Source organism: Herpailurus yagouaroundi, unplaced genomic scaffold (genome assembly GCF_014898765.1).
Source record: "Herpailurus yagouaroundi ecotype Mexico unplaced genomic scaffold, PumYag 253, whole genome shotgun sequence".
Lineage (NCBI taxonomy): Eukaryota > Metazoa > Chordata > Mammalia > Carnivora > Felidae > Herpailurus > Herpailurus yagouaroundi.
Window position 1 is genome coordinate 9,788,976 of NW_024412470.1, and position 13,156 is coordinate 9,802,131.

Genomic DNA, 13,156 nt, shown 5'->3' on the forward strand with positions numbered 1-13,156 from the left:
TGGGTAAAGCCAGGAGGGCAGGATGAACCGGGTGAGTCCCTGACATAGATCGCAAAGGCAGGGAGCGAGAGGACCGTGCATCGGGGCAGGGAAAGGCAGGGCGGAGGCCTCTCCAGGGAGACCCGGGCAACTTAGCAGAACACAGCGCCTCCTGCTCAGTGGAAGGTGGCTTTGTGCCTCGTTCCCAGTCTCCCTGGTCACTCTGGCTCTCTCACTCACCACGCCCAGACCCCAGAGCCGCATCATTTCAGGCTGTGGGCGCTCCCTCAAAGCCTTCTCTGTCCTCACCCTGTCTTCTCTGTGACTTCTGCTCTGGGTTCTCCTGGGGCCGGCTCCCTGGAGGCCAAGTTCCTGGGCCCTCCCCCCAAAGCAAGGTGCTAATCTGCTCAGCTGCTTCCTCTGCTTCCTCGGGGGCCCGCCTCGCCCTGTCCTCACACACAGCAAGGGGGGCCCTGGCCTTTCCTTCTGCGCACGGAGCCCACTAGTGGCTGGTCGCATGGCTTTCCCCAGCGCCTTCTCAGTGGTCGGCCCCGGGGGGCCTGGTGTGTCCCCCAACAGGGCAGGTGGAAAATGCCCTGAGAACCCTCGGCGACAAGGCTGCGCCCAAGTCTCAGGCCCCCAAAGGGTAGAGGCGAGGGGACAACACACGGTCTTGGGACCAGGAGGAGCAGGGTGTGTGGCTTTCCAGGTCTGGGCCCGTTGTCAGCCCAACCCATCAATTCTCCATTCGGCCCGATGCCCCAACCAGAGGCAGAAGAAACGAACCAGGGTCTGAAGGGAGAAGGGGGGGGCAGGGGCACAGGTGGCATGTGGGGGGCAGGCAGAGACCATTCCTGCAAGACCCTTCATCCCGGGCTGGTGGCCCTGCAGGCCGGTGGGAAGACCGGGCTGCCTGGGAACAGCAATGCTCCCATCCCCCAGTGTGGCAGCCGGCCCCGGAGCGGGGAGCTTCTAGAAAATGAGGCTCGGGAGCCACAGCCCAGCCCTTTAGCATTCGGCAGACAGAGGCTCTAACTAGGGTGACTCAGGGAGCCTGGCCCCGGATCGGCGCTCTGATCTCTGCACAAGGGGGCAAAGGGCACAAGGAGCGGGGGCAGGGGCCAAGGGGCACCAGGGACGGAGACGGCAGAGGGGAAGGGGGTGCCCGGCAGGGAGAAGGGGCCCTACTCAAAGGACAGCAGGTCTGGGTGCGGGCCCTCATTGTCAAGGCTGGAGGTCCGTGCCCGAGGCGGGGGGCCACTGTCCTCCGGCGGCTGGGCCAGGCGGACGGGGCTCAGGCTGCGCTTGAGGCCGTTCCTCTCGAGGAGGCCAGGGGAGGAGGCCCTTCTGCACTCAGTTATCTTCGGTTTGGGTTCGTCCTGGCTGTTCTGGTGGATCAGGTCGGGCACTGACAGGGAGACCTCTCCGTTGGGCAGAGCCTTGCCCCTCTCTGCCGTTTCCGTGGGAACGTCGGGCTGGGCGGTGGGAAGGGGTTCCCGGGGCTGCCCAGGAGGCAGCTCTGTCCCATACTCCAGGCTGCTCAGGACTGGCTGCGGCGAGATCAGCATGTCCTGCGTGGTCTTCAGGGCACGAGGGGTTCGCTTCCTGGTAATGGGAGGCGGGGGGTCCAGACGAGGGAACGCGTCCTGCAGGGCTGACCTGTGGGGTTGAGGCGACAAGCGCGTGTGCTTTAGGGATGGCGATGCCCCAAGCCCCCCAGCTGCCCAGTGGCTCCCCCACCCGGCACACACCTCCCTGCTCGGGCCCCGTCCCCGGTGTGGCGTGTGGGTTGTGGCAGCCGACAGAGCTGGCCTTCCGCCCGTCATACCCCCCTCGGTGCTCACAACAGCAAGAGTATTGCCGCTGGGACCACAGGTGAACCGAGTCATGTCAGAGCCCATGTGATGAGCCCTACGAAGGACCTGCCGGCTCAGGAGCACAGCAGGTGTTTAAAACAAGGCCTGGGGGGAGCCTAGAGGGCTCAGTCGGTTAAGCATCCAGCTTTGGCTCAGGTCACGATCTCACGGTTCGTGGGTTCGAGCCCCGTGTCGGGCTCTGTGCTGAGAGCTCAGAGCCTGGAGCCTGCTTCAGATTCTGTGTCTCCCTCTCCCTCTGCCCCTCCCCTGCGTGCCCTCCGTCTCTCAAAAATAGACATTAAAAAAATAAATAAAGCAAGGCCTAGAAGGGACGTGTGGGCATGAGAACAGGAGGCCCACCACAGCAGGCTTCTCCCTCGCCGGCCCCAGTGGGTCCCACAGACGCCCACTTTCCTCCACCGTCATCGGCCGGGGCCGGGGCTCAAAGGTGCGGCTGGGTGTTAGAATCCACCTGGGCAGCTGCAGGCAACGCCTGGGTTCGAATTCCACTCTGCCCATCACTAACTTGGTAACCTTAAGCTCCTCACGCTACCCCCCCCACCACCACCTCAGTTACGTGCAAAGTGGTAACAATGGGATCTACCTCGCAAAGTCGTTGCAAGGGACGGGGAAGCACGTAGCCAGGCGTCTGCTGACACGCGATGGGCGCTCAGGACGCCTTAGCTGCGGTGGGGTGGCAGTCAGCAAGCAGGAGCATCGCCCCGGCCATTCCCCGCGTGACAACCTCATGTCTCCCGGAGACACGGGTTCGGCCTGGAGCTCTGCGAGCAAGCCTCCTGCGCTCACCTGTCAGCCTCCACGGCCCCGCCGTCCAGCCGCGCCCCCGCTGGCCTGTTGATCTCCATGGCGCCCGCGCCGTCCAGGCTCGAGGGCTCTTTTCTCCGCAGGAAGTCGTTAACTTTGGCCCCCACGGCTCTGCCCAGGTTCTTGAGGTGCTGGCTGCCACCCACCCGGAGCCCCGGCCCCCCAGGCTCCGCAGACCCCGGGGCGGCAGAGCCGGGGGCCGTCAGCCTGGACAGGTGGGGGAGGGAGCAGCCGGGCTGCAGCTTTGGAGGAAGGGCCGCATTCAAGTTCTCGAACATGCTGTGGTCCACTGCAAACAGAGGGGAAGATGGGAACAGTGAGCGGAGGCACGCGAGGCTCTGGGCCACGTCACTCTGCTGCGTTCCCTGATCCCACACCCACAGCTGTCCCTTCCCGAGGCTTTGGGAACATTCAAGGGAGCCGGCACACTCTTGAGCCTCCCGATCCGGTTTTCTTGATGGGAAAGTCCATCCATTGCTAGAACTAGCCACTCTAGTTCTGCCCCACCCAGTTAATGAGGGGCAAGCTCCAGCCATAAACTTAGAACCTAAAGGTAACTCATCCCGTGAAACCTGCCTCCTTGACCCACGGCTTGACCCCTTACCTTGGGGTCACCAAGCCGTCTGAAGAAGAAATGATGGAAGTAATGAACTACGGTATTTGTATGTTGCTGTGAACACAAGCTGAGGGGACACAAGCATGGGGACAGACATAAGCATGGGGACAGACGCTGGAGGTCAGGCTCAAAGTGGAAGCCACCTGCGTGGCACATTTTCACGGTGGGAAACGGGCCTCCTTACTCCTGAGGAGGCACTGGGGACAATGGGCAGCTGCATGCTCAGATGCGCCGTGGGGACTCCGGCCGGGCTCACACCAAATGCGTACGAACTCGGGGCCAAGGAAGCTGGGGGAACTTGACCGACACCCTCATGACAACCTGGAGGGGTGGTGGCAGGAATTCTATTTATACACGAGCAAGGTGGGGCTCCCAGTGATAAGTACCTGGCAGGCCCGAGGTCACGGGGCCGATTACTGGTGGGGTGGAACCAGAGCTCAGGTTTTCTCTCCCTTTCCACCACCTCGCTCTGCCTGGGATCGTGGAACACACCTCACAGAAGGCCTTCTCTCCGGGATCTTTGGTTCGAAAGATTAACTCAAACCCACCGGGTTGTGAACATCTGGAGGGTGAAGGCCATGTCTCATTCACTTCCGTGTCCTGAACGGCTAGCCTGGTCTGGTATACAGTAGGTGCTCAATGAGTATCCTGAGTTGAACTGCTAAACCCATTTTGCAGCTGGAGACTTATGGAGGCCAAGATCATAACTCCAAGGAACGGAGCTCAGGGCTGTAAGCCACATGGTCTACACACTGGCAACAGGGACTCCTCCCCAACCTGGAGATCCAGCTCAATCCTCAAGGGAGCTCCAGATGCACCCCGGGGGCCTTGGAATCACGCGTGAGGTTTCTGTCCTTACCAACTGCTCCGTATATTCTGTCAATCTTGGGGAAGGAGAGGTTATACTTGATCACAGACTCCAATCTTCATCAACACCTCTAAAGGCCTATGCATGCGGAGCCTTCCCAAGAGTAACTGAGGTCGGGGGGATGCTTTGTCTTCTGCTGAACTCGGCATAAAGTAGTTCTCCTGCCCTGCACCGCAGAGTCCTGGGACAGGGGATGCAGGTCTTTTACTGTGCTTTCAGCAGCCGTATCCCTTCTGTAACTACCTAGGGAAGCCCTATTGTAAAGGTCTTTGGGCGGCACAGGAAGCGGGGGACGAGGGGTGGATGAATCCCCCCAGTGTGCGTATCTACCGCACACACACGGAAAGCACCACTTCGGGGGCCGTGAAGAGCTGGGTGGGGACAACCCTGGGGGCCGGGGCACAGAACTGACAGGTTCAGGCTGCCTGGTCTCCAGGTGTAGACACGTCACACTAGCAAGAGCTCCAGCCGGACCCACAAAGGGGTTATCAGCTCCTGACTCTCCTCCTAAAGGCGTTATCTTGCCATGTCACCTGCTTTCGCGTAACTTGCCTATCACACATCCCGCACCCTCCTAATTTTTCTTTGATCATAACATCTGTGAACTCAGAGTAGCCCTTGGAAATGAAAGCATTTGACTCTTTTCCCCCAAACTAGAACGTATTTGGGCCACCACGAAACCAGGGCAAATGTTCAAGAGAGGTTCGCAGGGGAAGGAGATCCTGATCCCTCACCACTTCCTGGCTCAGATGTTTCCGTGGTGGTTTCCTTCTTGGTTTAAAGTGAACTTTTAGTGCAGACATGCTCATTTCTGAATGTGTAAGTACCAAAAACACCTGTCAAAGTGACTGGTAAACGGTGAGCTCCTCTTATTTTAAAAACACATTCTAATAAAACATAAATAGCTTCTGGATTAGGCACCGTTGAGGATTTTCTACACTTCCTGCTCTCTACCTGTTAGGACGCATGTACTGAATTCTTAAGAAGTTTAAAGATAACCCATCATTTGGTCTCTTTACAATGCTCTGAGACTTTCTGGCCAACACACTTTGTCTCTATGATAAAACGGTCAGCTCTTGGAGGGGATGGAACATCTTGACTTTTATTTTCTACAATGCTCAGCATGGAACCTGGCATGAGTCGGCATTTAAGAAGTTGGTTTCATTGAACTGGCTTTTTATACGAATACTTAAAAAACCGACCACATTATGGGCAGACATTGTAGAGAAACTGCTCCTGGGCCTTTTTCCATTTACAAAAGCCACTCAAGACCCTCTCTCGAGGTCAGTCCGGGAGCAACCGCCCTTCTGTCTGAGGTGGGATTCTGGCTGGGGGCTTCCTGCATTTCCAGACCTGAAGGACGTGCAACGAGCCCCCTTCCTGCTGATGGCACCGATGACCCCCACGCTCTGTCCCTCCCTTTGGACCAGAGGCTTGGTGGTTCAGAACCTAATGGAGATGGTTGAAAGGTGATAGGATCCCGACCCGGTGGCCCGCCCAACAGCACCCCCAACATGCACACATCCAAGCAGAGGGAGACACCTGTGACGTGGGTCATCTGTAAGAAAGACGGTATCTTACCTGTCCGAGAAAGGGGCTCGGAAAGCAGGTGGGAAACAAACAAGAGAGAGACACATTTTATGTAGTGACCGACCACTTTGGGAGTGTCACCTCCTGCCTGGGGGCCACCAGCAACAACATACCAAGAGGGTATAGCGTGCAAGACAGAGGCCCTGCTGTCAGGATTACAACCAACCCTGGGCGACCAGGTTCCCATGACCTTTTCAATAACCAAACCAAGAGTCCTGTTTTTAAAAACTCTACAAACGAGCACTGACACAGTCTCCCATGGGCACCCCAATATTTTGAGCCCCCTTTTCAGGAAGTCTGTCGGAAGTTCCCAGCTGGCAGTGGGAAGAATTCAATGACCCACGGCAGGAGGAAGTTCAAAGTCTTCTGGACCCCTACGTGCATCGCTCATTACTATGCTGTCCCACCTCCGCACATAAACCACCAGGTTTTCGACCAGGAAGATGTCCATCCATTCCAACTGTCTAAGTTAACAAAACAGGAAAACACGGTGGCCGGGAGGCGTGCCTAACACTGCACAGGGAGCGAACGGCAGAGCGGGGATGAGGACTCACCCACACCGACTCCCAGGACCCCGTGATTTTTCTCTGCACCACAAGGGCCAAATCAAATCGCCGATACCCTCAAAGCTGCCAAAGGCCAGGGCATCAGTGACATTCCAATTCATTCTAAGCTTTCCAACCGGGCTCCGAGGTGGGCGGGCAAGGAAATCAGGTTCTCCACACGGTCCCACAAGGTTTCAGCGCTCCGGAGGAACACCAGCAAGACGACAACTCCGGGCCCTCCTACACAGATGCTTACTCACACGCCCGCTTGCTCCTCACACTGCAAGGGGAGGCTGCCGCTGCTCACAGACCAGACCAGATCTTTCCACGCTGCACAAGCACACACATTTAGATCCAATACACCGATGTACCTAGTCTGCACCTGTTGTGACGATTAGCATGGAGCATTCTCACCTTTCACCCTTCCCCCACTTCCCTCCAGCACTAGGTTGTCACAGGAGAGGGTAGCAGGGACACAGAGGCAACCTTGTTACTCTGGAGTTCAGTGTCACCAGGAAAAAGGCTTATAATGGTGTTAAGCCACCCATTTGCTGAAAATAGCACCAACCATTTAAAGCATTATCTGGTCCCTGTTCTTGGGACGGACACACTGAAGTATTTCGACACAAAGGGACAGGACGCTTGTAACTTACCTTCAACTAGTTCAGAAAACAAAGCATGCTGGGGGCCGGGGCGGGGGGGGGGGGGGGGAATTGATAAAGCAAATGCAGTAAAATGTTAACAACAGGCAAGTCTGGATACAGAATGTATGGCTGCTCTTCATACTAATTTTATTTTTGCAGTTTTTTCTAACTTTGAAACGATTTCCAAGGAAAATGTAAAAGTCACACACCAAACTAAAAAGCAGAAACAACAAAAACATCTGATGGCAGAGGTTAGGCAGGTGAAGGAAAGCAAGAAGGTTATCCGGAGAGGACAGAGGTCCCCAGAGATGGGGGGGAGGGGGTGACAGCAAGGACACAAAAATGACACCAAAGATCAAAGGCGGGGGGCGGGGGGCTGTCAACAGATTATATCACCATCACATTTCTGCCATATGCTTCCTTCTCCCCTCCCCCACCCCCCGCCCCAGGTATCCTCAATCCAGGCCAGCCAACGAGGAATGACAAGTCAAGAGAAATCTTTACAGAACGTGATAGATGCTATCCATGTTTGAAAGGGATACCCTAGCTGGGGAGTGGAATCAGGTGACCTTGTGATGTCAACGGTGCTCAGAATGTTTATCGTCTGGACAACCCAAACAGCCTCTTGGGAACAGGTGCATAATCTCCATACCCTACGGTAGTCACAACATGGAGAACTTCTCACTCCTCAGCATTTCTGGACCTCGAATCTCTTCCTCTGCCCTGAGCGCGTTTCCTGACATTATGTCCTCACATGCCACCAGCTTGCCAGGTAAACTCCGGTGCCACTAGGGCCACAAAAATGTGGTTTTTCGGAAGCTTTTAATTGAGTCCTCTACCAGATCATGTTACAGGACTACGATTTAGTGAGACAGGCAAATTACACACGGGGAGAAAATAATTTTTCAAAATGCTGCATTCACGGTAAGTAGTCCCTGCTGTTTATTCATTTCCGGCAAGGGAAGGATCGGGAAACATTTGTTCTCAAAAAGTTCTTTTTCTTCTAGAATCTCAGGTGACAGTCTATGTAGGGTATGTGCCAGGTTCAGGCCTGTTTTGACAAGCTGGAGAAGACTCTCCAATCCATCAGTAGGAACCTAAGAGGCAGGGTCACTGAGGACATCATGGAATAAACATGGGCCTCTGAGGACTCACTACTCACAGTGCGGTCTGTGGGGCGTCCACGTGGGCATCACCTGGGCACTTGTTAGAAATGCAGAATTTCAGGCCGCCCCCAGGACTGCTGAGGCAGAGCCTGTGTGTTTAACAAGACCTCTGGGTGATCCCTGGAGGAGTGTGCACATTAAAGCTTGAGGGGGCTGCTCTACGGAGGAGCTGGGTCTCCTCAGTATCTATATGCCTGGGCAGAGGACCCTTAAACGTTGGTTTCTCAAACGGAGCACAGATACCACTCTGGGATTTGAAGCAGGCTGGCTTTTTATCAAGCGCTAGCAGCCATCCAGGGGCCACCCAAGCGCTCCCTGCCTATGGGTGAGAGAGGTTTCGTTCGGAGACACTGGCTTCTCATCATCAAAGGGACCATGTAACCTATGAGGGATATGGGGTCCATGACTAGACTCCCTCCCTTGGATCCTGGAGCGAGCCCAGAGGCTGGAATGCAGAATGAAGACAGACAGACACACAGGCAGGCAGGCAGGCAGACAGACGCGCGCACACACACACACACGCACACACGCACACACATGCACACAGAGCGAGCTGCATGAAGGTCAGGAGAAAGGCGGGCCAGGCGGAAAGCTGCCCATCGGTCTGCATCTCAAATTCTCCTTTGGAGAGAATCTTCCCCAGATCAACAAAAATGCCCCATTTGGAATTCCCCGGGATGCCACCCAGAACAGTTCTGCCTATCTGGGTACAAAAGAGGGCATGGTTTCTCTTTGGCTTTGCGAGGTCATAGGGTCCCAAGGTGGAGCCTCTAGGTATGTCGGGGAGGGGGGGGTCACCAAGACGAGGACTTCCACGTCAGCTCACCAGAGTGTTTCTTCTGTAACCCAGACATCGCAAAGACCGCATTACTCACGGAGGCGCCCAGCCCAGCTCAGGCCCTGTCACCCCAGTACTTCGGCAGCGCTCTCCGGCATGGGGCGCAGAACACGGTTCTCTCTCCAGGTGAGGCCTTCTCCGCCCCGGCGGGCACATGGGAGAGGCTGGAGGGGCAAGGACTGCTGGAGGGCGCCTTTTCCCCTGTGGTCTCCTGCCTCGTCCTTCCTGGAGCGGACACCCCACAGGCCTGGAGGGGCCCCGCTTCTCCTCGCCTGCCTCTCACACGGGGGTGGCACAGGGGCCTCGGCCTGCTCGGGTTGTTACGGGAAGACAGGTGTTGAGGCTGGAAAATGGCCACAACCATGGGTGGTGGGAAACAGACTGGCTGTTGGCTGAGCCCCCTGCCCGTCTCCTCGGAGGCAGAGGAAAGCTGTGTGCGGGGAGGGAGGCACCTGACAAATGTCAAGGCTTAGTGAACGAAGGCACTGTCCACCGCCCAGAGATCAAGCTGCCACTCATGGAGCTGTGAGCGGCAGGAAGGAATGCCTTCAACGGCTACCCCCCACCCCCCCCCCCCGGGGGGCCACCTGCTCTCAGAACAGCAGTCGGGGGGGGGGGAGGGGTGCGCGCCTGGGTGGCTCAGCCCGTTAAGTGCCCGACTCTCGGTTTTGGCTCAGGTCATAATCTCATTTTCTTGAGTTTGAGCCCCGCATCGGGCTCCCTGCTAACAGTACAGAACCTGCTTGGGATTCTCTCTCTCTCCGCCCCCCCCCCACACCTCTGCCTTTACCCTGCTCACTCTCAAAAATAAATACACTTCAAAAAAACAACAACTGTTGTCAAGGTGGGACAGAGGCCACCCGACCCCAGGCCCGGCCTTCCTGCCTGTCTGCTTCTCCTGTGGCCTCTGGCCGCTCCGGGCCTCCCGCTCACACCACCCCCTGTCTTCCTCTGCAGACTGCCTTTTGGGGGACCCCCAGACCAGGGAGCCCCGGCGGGGCTGCACTGTCTACCGGCCCTGGTTCTCCCCTTACAGCTACTTTGTCTGCACGGACCAAGAGAGCCACCTGGAGGCCTACAGCTTCCCAGAGGTGCAGCGGGACAAGGGCAGGGGGGACGGCTGCCTGCCCGAGGACCCGGCTGAGAGCATCTGCTCGTCCTCTTCCTCCCAGGAGGACGCCTGCCCCCGGGAGGCCGCCAAGAAATTCGGGCACGGCCTGGCCTCCATGGACGGCATCACGTCCCAGGACATCCTGAAGGCCGCCAGGTGGCACCCCGCCCAGCAGAGCGGCTACAAGTGCGCAGCCTGCTGCCGCATGTACCCCACGCTGCACTCCCTCAAGAGCCACATCAAGGGGGGCTTCCGGGAGGGCTTCAGCTGCAAGGTGTACTACCGCAAGCTCAAGACCCTCTGGGGCAAGGAGAAGGCGAGGCCGGGGACAGGCTCTCCTCCGGCAGCTGCCAGGCCTTCAAGTAGGCCCTCGGGATGGTGAGCGGACGCCTCGGTCAAGAGGCGACAGAGCCTGTTTCCGCCTCCGGAGAGATGTCAATAAACCGACACTGGCCATGGCCTTCTGTCAAGTCTGAGGTCGCCTGGTCCGCCTGCTCTCCTTCCCAGGGGCCCCGTCCCATTTCCCTGTGGCTAACGGTTGCTTAGCAACACCAGGCCCACCTCTCCACCCCCCTCCCCCGCCCCTCTCCTCCTCAAGCTTGGGAAGAGCCTCTACAGGGTGCTTTTCAAAGTGAGGTGCTCAGATCCGCAGTGTCAGCATCCCCAGGGAATTTGCTAGAAATGAAATCTCAGGCCCGTCTCAGATGCACACAATCAGAAACTCCAGGGGTAGGCCAGCCATCTGTGCTCTGACCAGCCCTCCAGGTGACTCCAGTGGAGCTCAGGTATGAGAACACTGCCCTCAGATCCTGGCCCCCTTGCTGGTCCCCCGTGGTCAGTCAGTCCCTGCCCCACCCCCCAAGAGGGGAGAGAGTTGCCCACCCTTTCCTGTTGGCACAGGGAAGCTTCCCCGGAAGGACTTCCGCACAGTCTGAAAGCTTCTCAGGTGTTCGAGCTCCTGAGGGGTAGAACCGGGGGGACACAGGCCCCCCTGCGTACAGACAGGTCAGGGTAGAGGCTCTCCCCTTGCCCTTCCGGTGATCATGTAGGAAGTTTTCCCGAAGCCTCACCTTCTGGTTCAGGAGAGCTGTCTCTGCTTAACCCTGTCCTGCGAAAATATCATTTGTGGTTCTTTTGACAGAGCCTGGGCTCAAATCCCATCATGTCCCACACCGTGAGAACATTTCCCACCCCCTCTCCCCCGCCCTCCACCCTCTACCAACCCAGCCAGAGTCTAAGAGTGTACTTGAACCGTGGACTCCAGGGTCCCAGCCTGTCCGCTCTGGGGTTGGCGGTCTTTCTAGGCAGCCCTGACATCACTCCCTGGACCCCCCAGGGGAGAGACCAAAGGAGTCCTCACTCTGACTTCCTGTTTCCTTAAAGGGAAAGGCCACCCAAGCCCTTGAAGATGCCCCTGACATGCATCACTGCACATGTGTGTCCCCTCGACGGGGCTCTTGAGGGAGTAAGGGAGGGGCCCACATGGGGGCCTTGTGGCCTTACCTTGGTCTGTGGGAGAGTCAGGAGAGGAATCAGCTTTTGTCTGGCTGCACACCCTCTGTCCAACCCGCACTCCCTCCACCAGGGCACCCATGTCACAGGCACAGGGGATCGAGCTCAAGGGCCATGGCACATGCTACCTGTCACCTTGGCAGGTGCTTGAGTGTAAAGACAGGTGCTCTCTGCCTTTCACGTTTAATAGCATCGTTGCCGCCCCCCCACTGCCCTGCTGTCTCAAGGTGGAGGTCTGAGTAACGCTTCAGCACACAGAAAACACAACCCACCACACAACTGCACTGACCAACGGGTAACGGGTACAACCTCCCCTCCCCCAGCCGATCAGAAGGTAAGCGCTAGGGGTGCCCTGAGCCCCTGCCAGGTGCTCTGCCTTTAAAATGCAACCTCATTTACTCTTCGTTATCGCTTTACTTGGCAGGTTCTATCCCCATTTTACAGATGAGAAAACGAGGCTGCGTTCCATTCGCTCAGTCAGGAAGGGGCTAAAGGGCGTGAGAAGCTGGCGGATCGGACTCTCAGCTTTCCCGCAGAGTTGGGCCTTACAAAGTACCAGGTTCAACAAACCCTCTGCCTTCCAAAGGGCTCAGAGCTCTGGCCAACGTAACTGGTTTCCAGGACGGTGGCTTCTAGTTCTCGGACGCTCTTCCCTGGCTAGCATTGCACCTCCCTCTCGCTTCTACGCCTGGCAGGAAAGCCGAGAGCCCACGAGCCAGGGAGGGCTCTCCCACTGAGCTGTGCTGCAGTGACATCATGATATTTGCAGGTAGGTGTGCGGAGGGACCAGCTTTGACTCCAGTCAGAATCCCATGTATATTTCAGACGTGTAGTCAGGGGTCAATGAAATTTTATACTCTGGATGATTGGAGTTACATCCAAAAACATCTATGATGTACTTTCTCAAGCACCCAACACTTGCTGATATGCCAAGGATGCCTGGAGTTTCAAAAGACCCGGGGTTGGGAGAGTCTGAAAAAACGGGCACAAGCCCAGGGTCTCTCAGCCTCAGCACTACTGACACTGGGGCTGGATGCTTCTGTTGTGGGGGTGGGGGGAAGGGGTGGGGGGGGTTGACCTGCGCATCGTAGGATATTTAGCAAACCTCTCTGGCTTCTACCCACTAAACGTCAAAAGCATCCTTCCCCCAGTCGTGACAAGCAAAGGTCACACGTCCCCCGGGGAAGCAAAATCATCCTCGGATCGTAACCACCGTAGAACCTGATCCCGCGAGGCTGGTCTATACAAACTGTAGCCGAAGGCACCGCTTTCCTCCCCTCTTTGTTTTCTGAACACCACAACCCTTGAGAACCAGTGTGTCGCAGAGCTGATGGCCGCTGGCTTGGGAAGTGGGGTGGGAGGGAGGGGAGGTCAGGCAGCAGGTGGGATAGAAGAAGCAAGAAGAGACCATGGAAAAGCTTTTAGAAATCAGAAAGGTTTATTTAGCAAAAGCCACTAGACTAGTGACAACATCCAGGGAGTAAGTGCACTTACATGAACAGAGAATCTTTTCCCAGAGAGTTGAACCAACAGAGTTAATGACACAACAGTTTTAGAAAGTAGAGGGCTCAGGGTTGGTGGGGTGAGAGGAGGCAGTCAGGCAGAG

At 56.9% G+C, this 13,156-nt stretch overlaps 2 protein-coding genes across 6 annotated transcripts in view; one reads left to right on the forward strand and one right to left on the reverse strand.

Moving 5' to 3' along the window:
- Positions 1-506: 506 nt before the first annotated feature.
- The window catches only part of CUNH1orf226 (chromosome unknown C1orf226 homolog), a 252,274-nt gene continuing 239,624 nt past the window's right edge, over positions 507-13,156 (reverse strand). For 4 of the 5 annotated variants that reach the window (XM_040461049.1, XM_040461048.1, XM_040461050.1 and 1 more), the window contains 2 exons: positions 2,643-2,949; positions 507-1,638 (listed from right to left, as the gene is read on the reverse strand). In XM_040461049.1, coding sequence (XP_040316983.1) covers positions 1,164-1,638; positions 2,643-2,949 — 782 coding nt within the window. In that variant the 3' untranslated portion in view covers positions 507-1,163. Of the gene's footprint in view, positions 1,639-2,642; positions 2,950-5,725; positions 9,498-13,156 lie in introns of those variants that run through there. The other variant, XM_040461053.1, reaches the window with a different exon arrangement.
- Positions 8,811-10,516, forward strand: SPATA46 (spermatogenesis associated 46). The gene is given in 4 exon segments (XM_040461054.1): positions 8,811-8,876; positions 8,879-9,053; positions 9,885-10,361; positions 10,364-10,516. Coding segments are annotated over 4 exon segments (759 nt in total). The 3' UTR covers positions 10,405-10,516.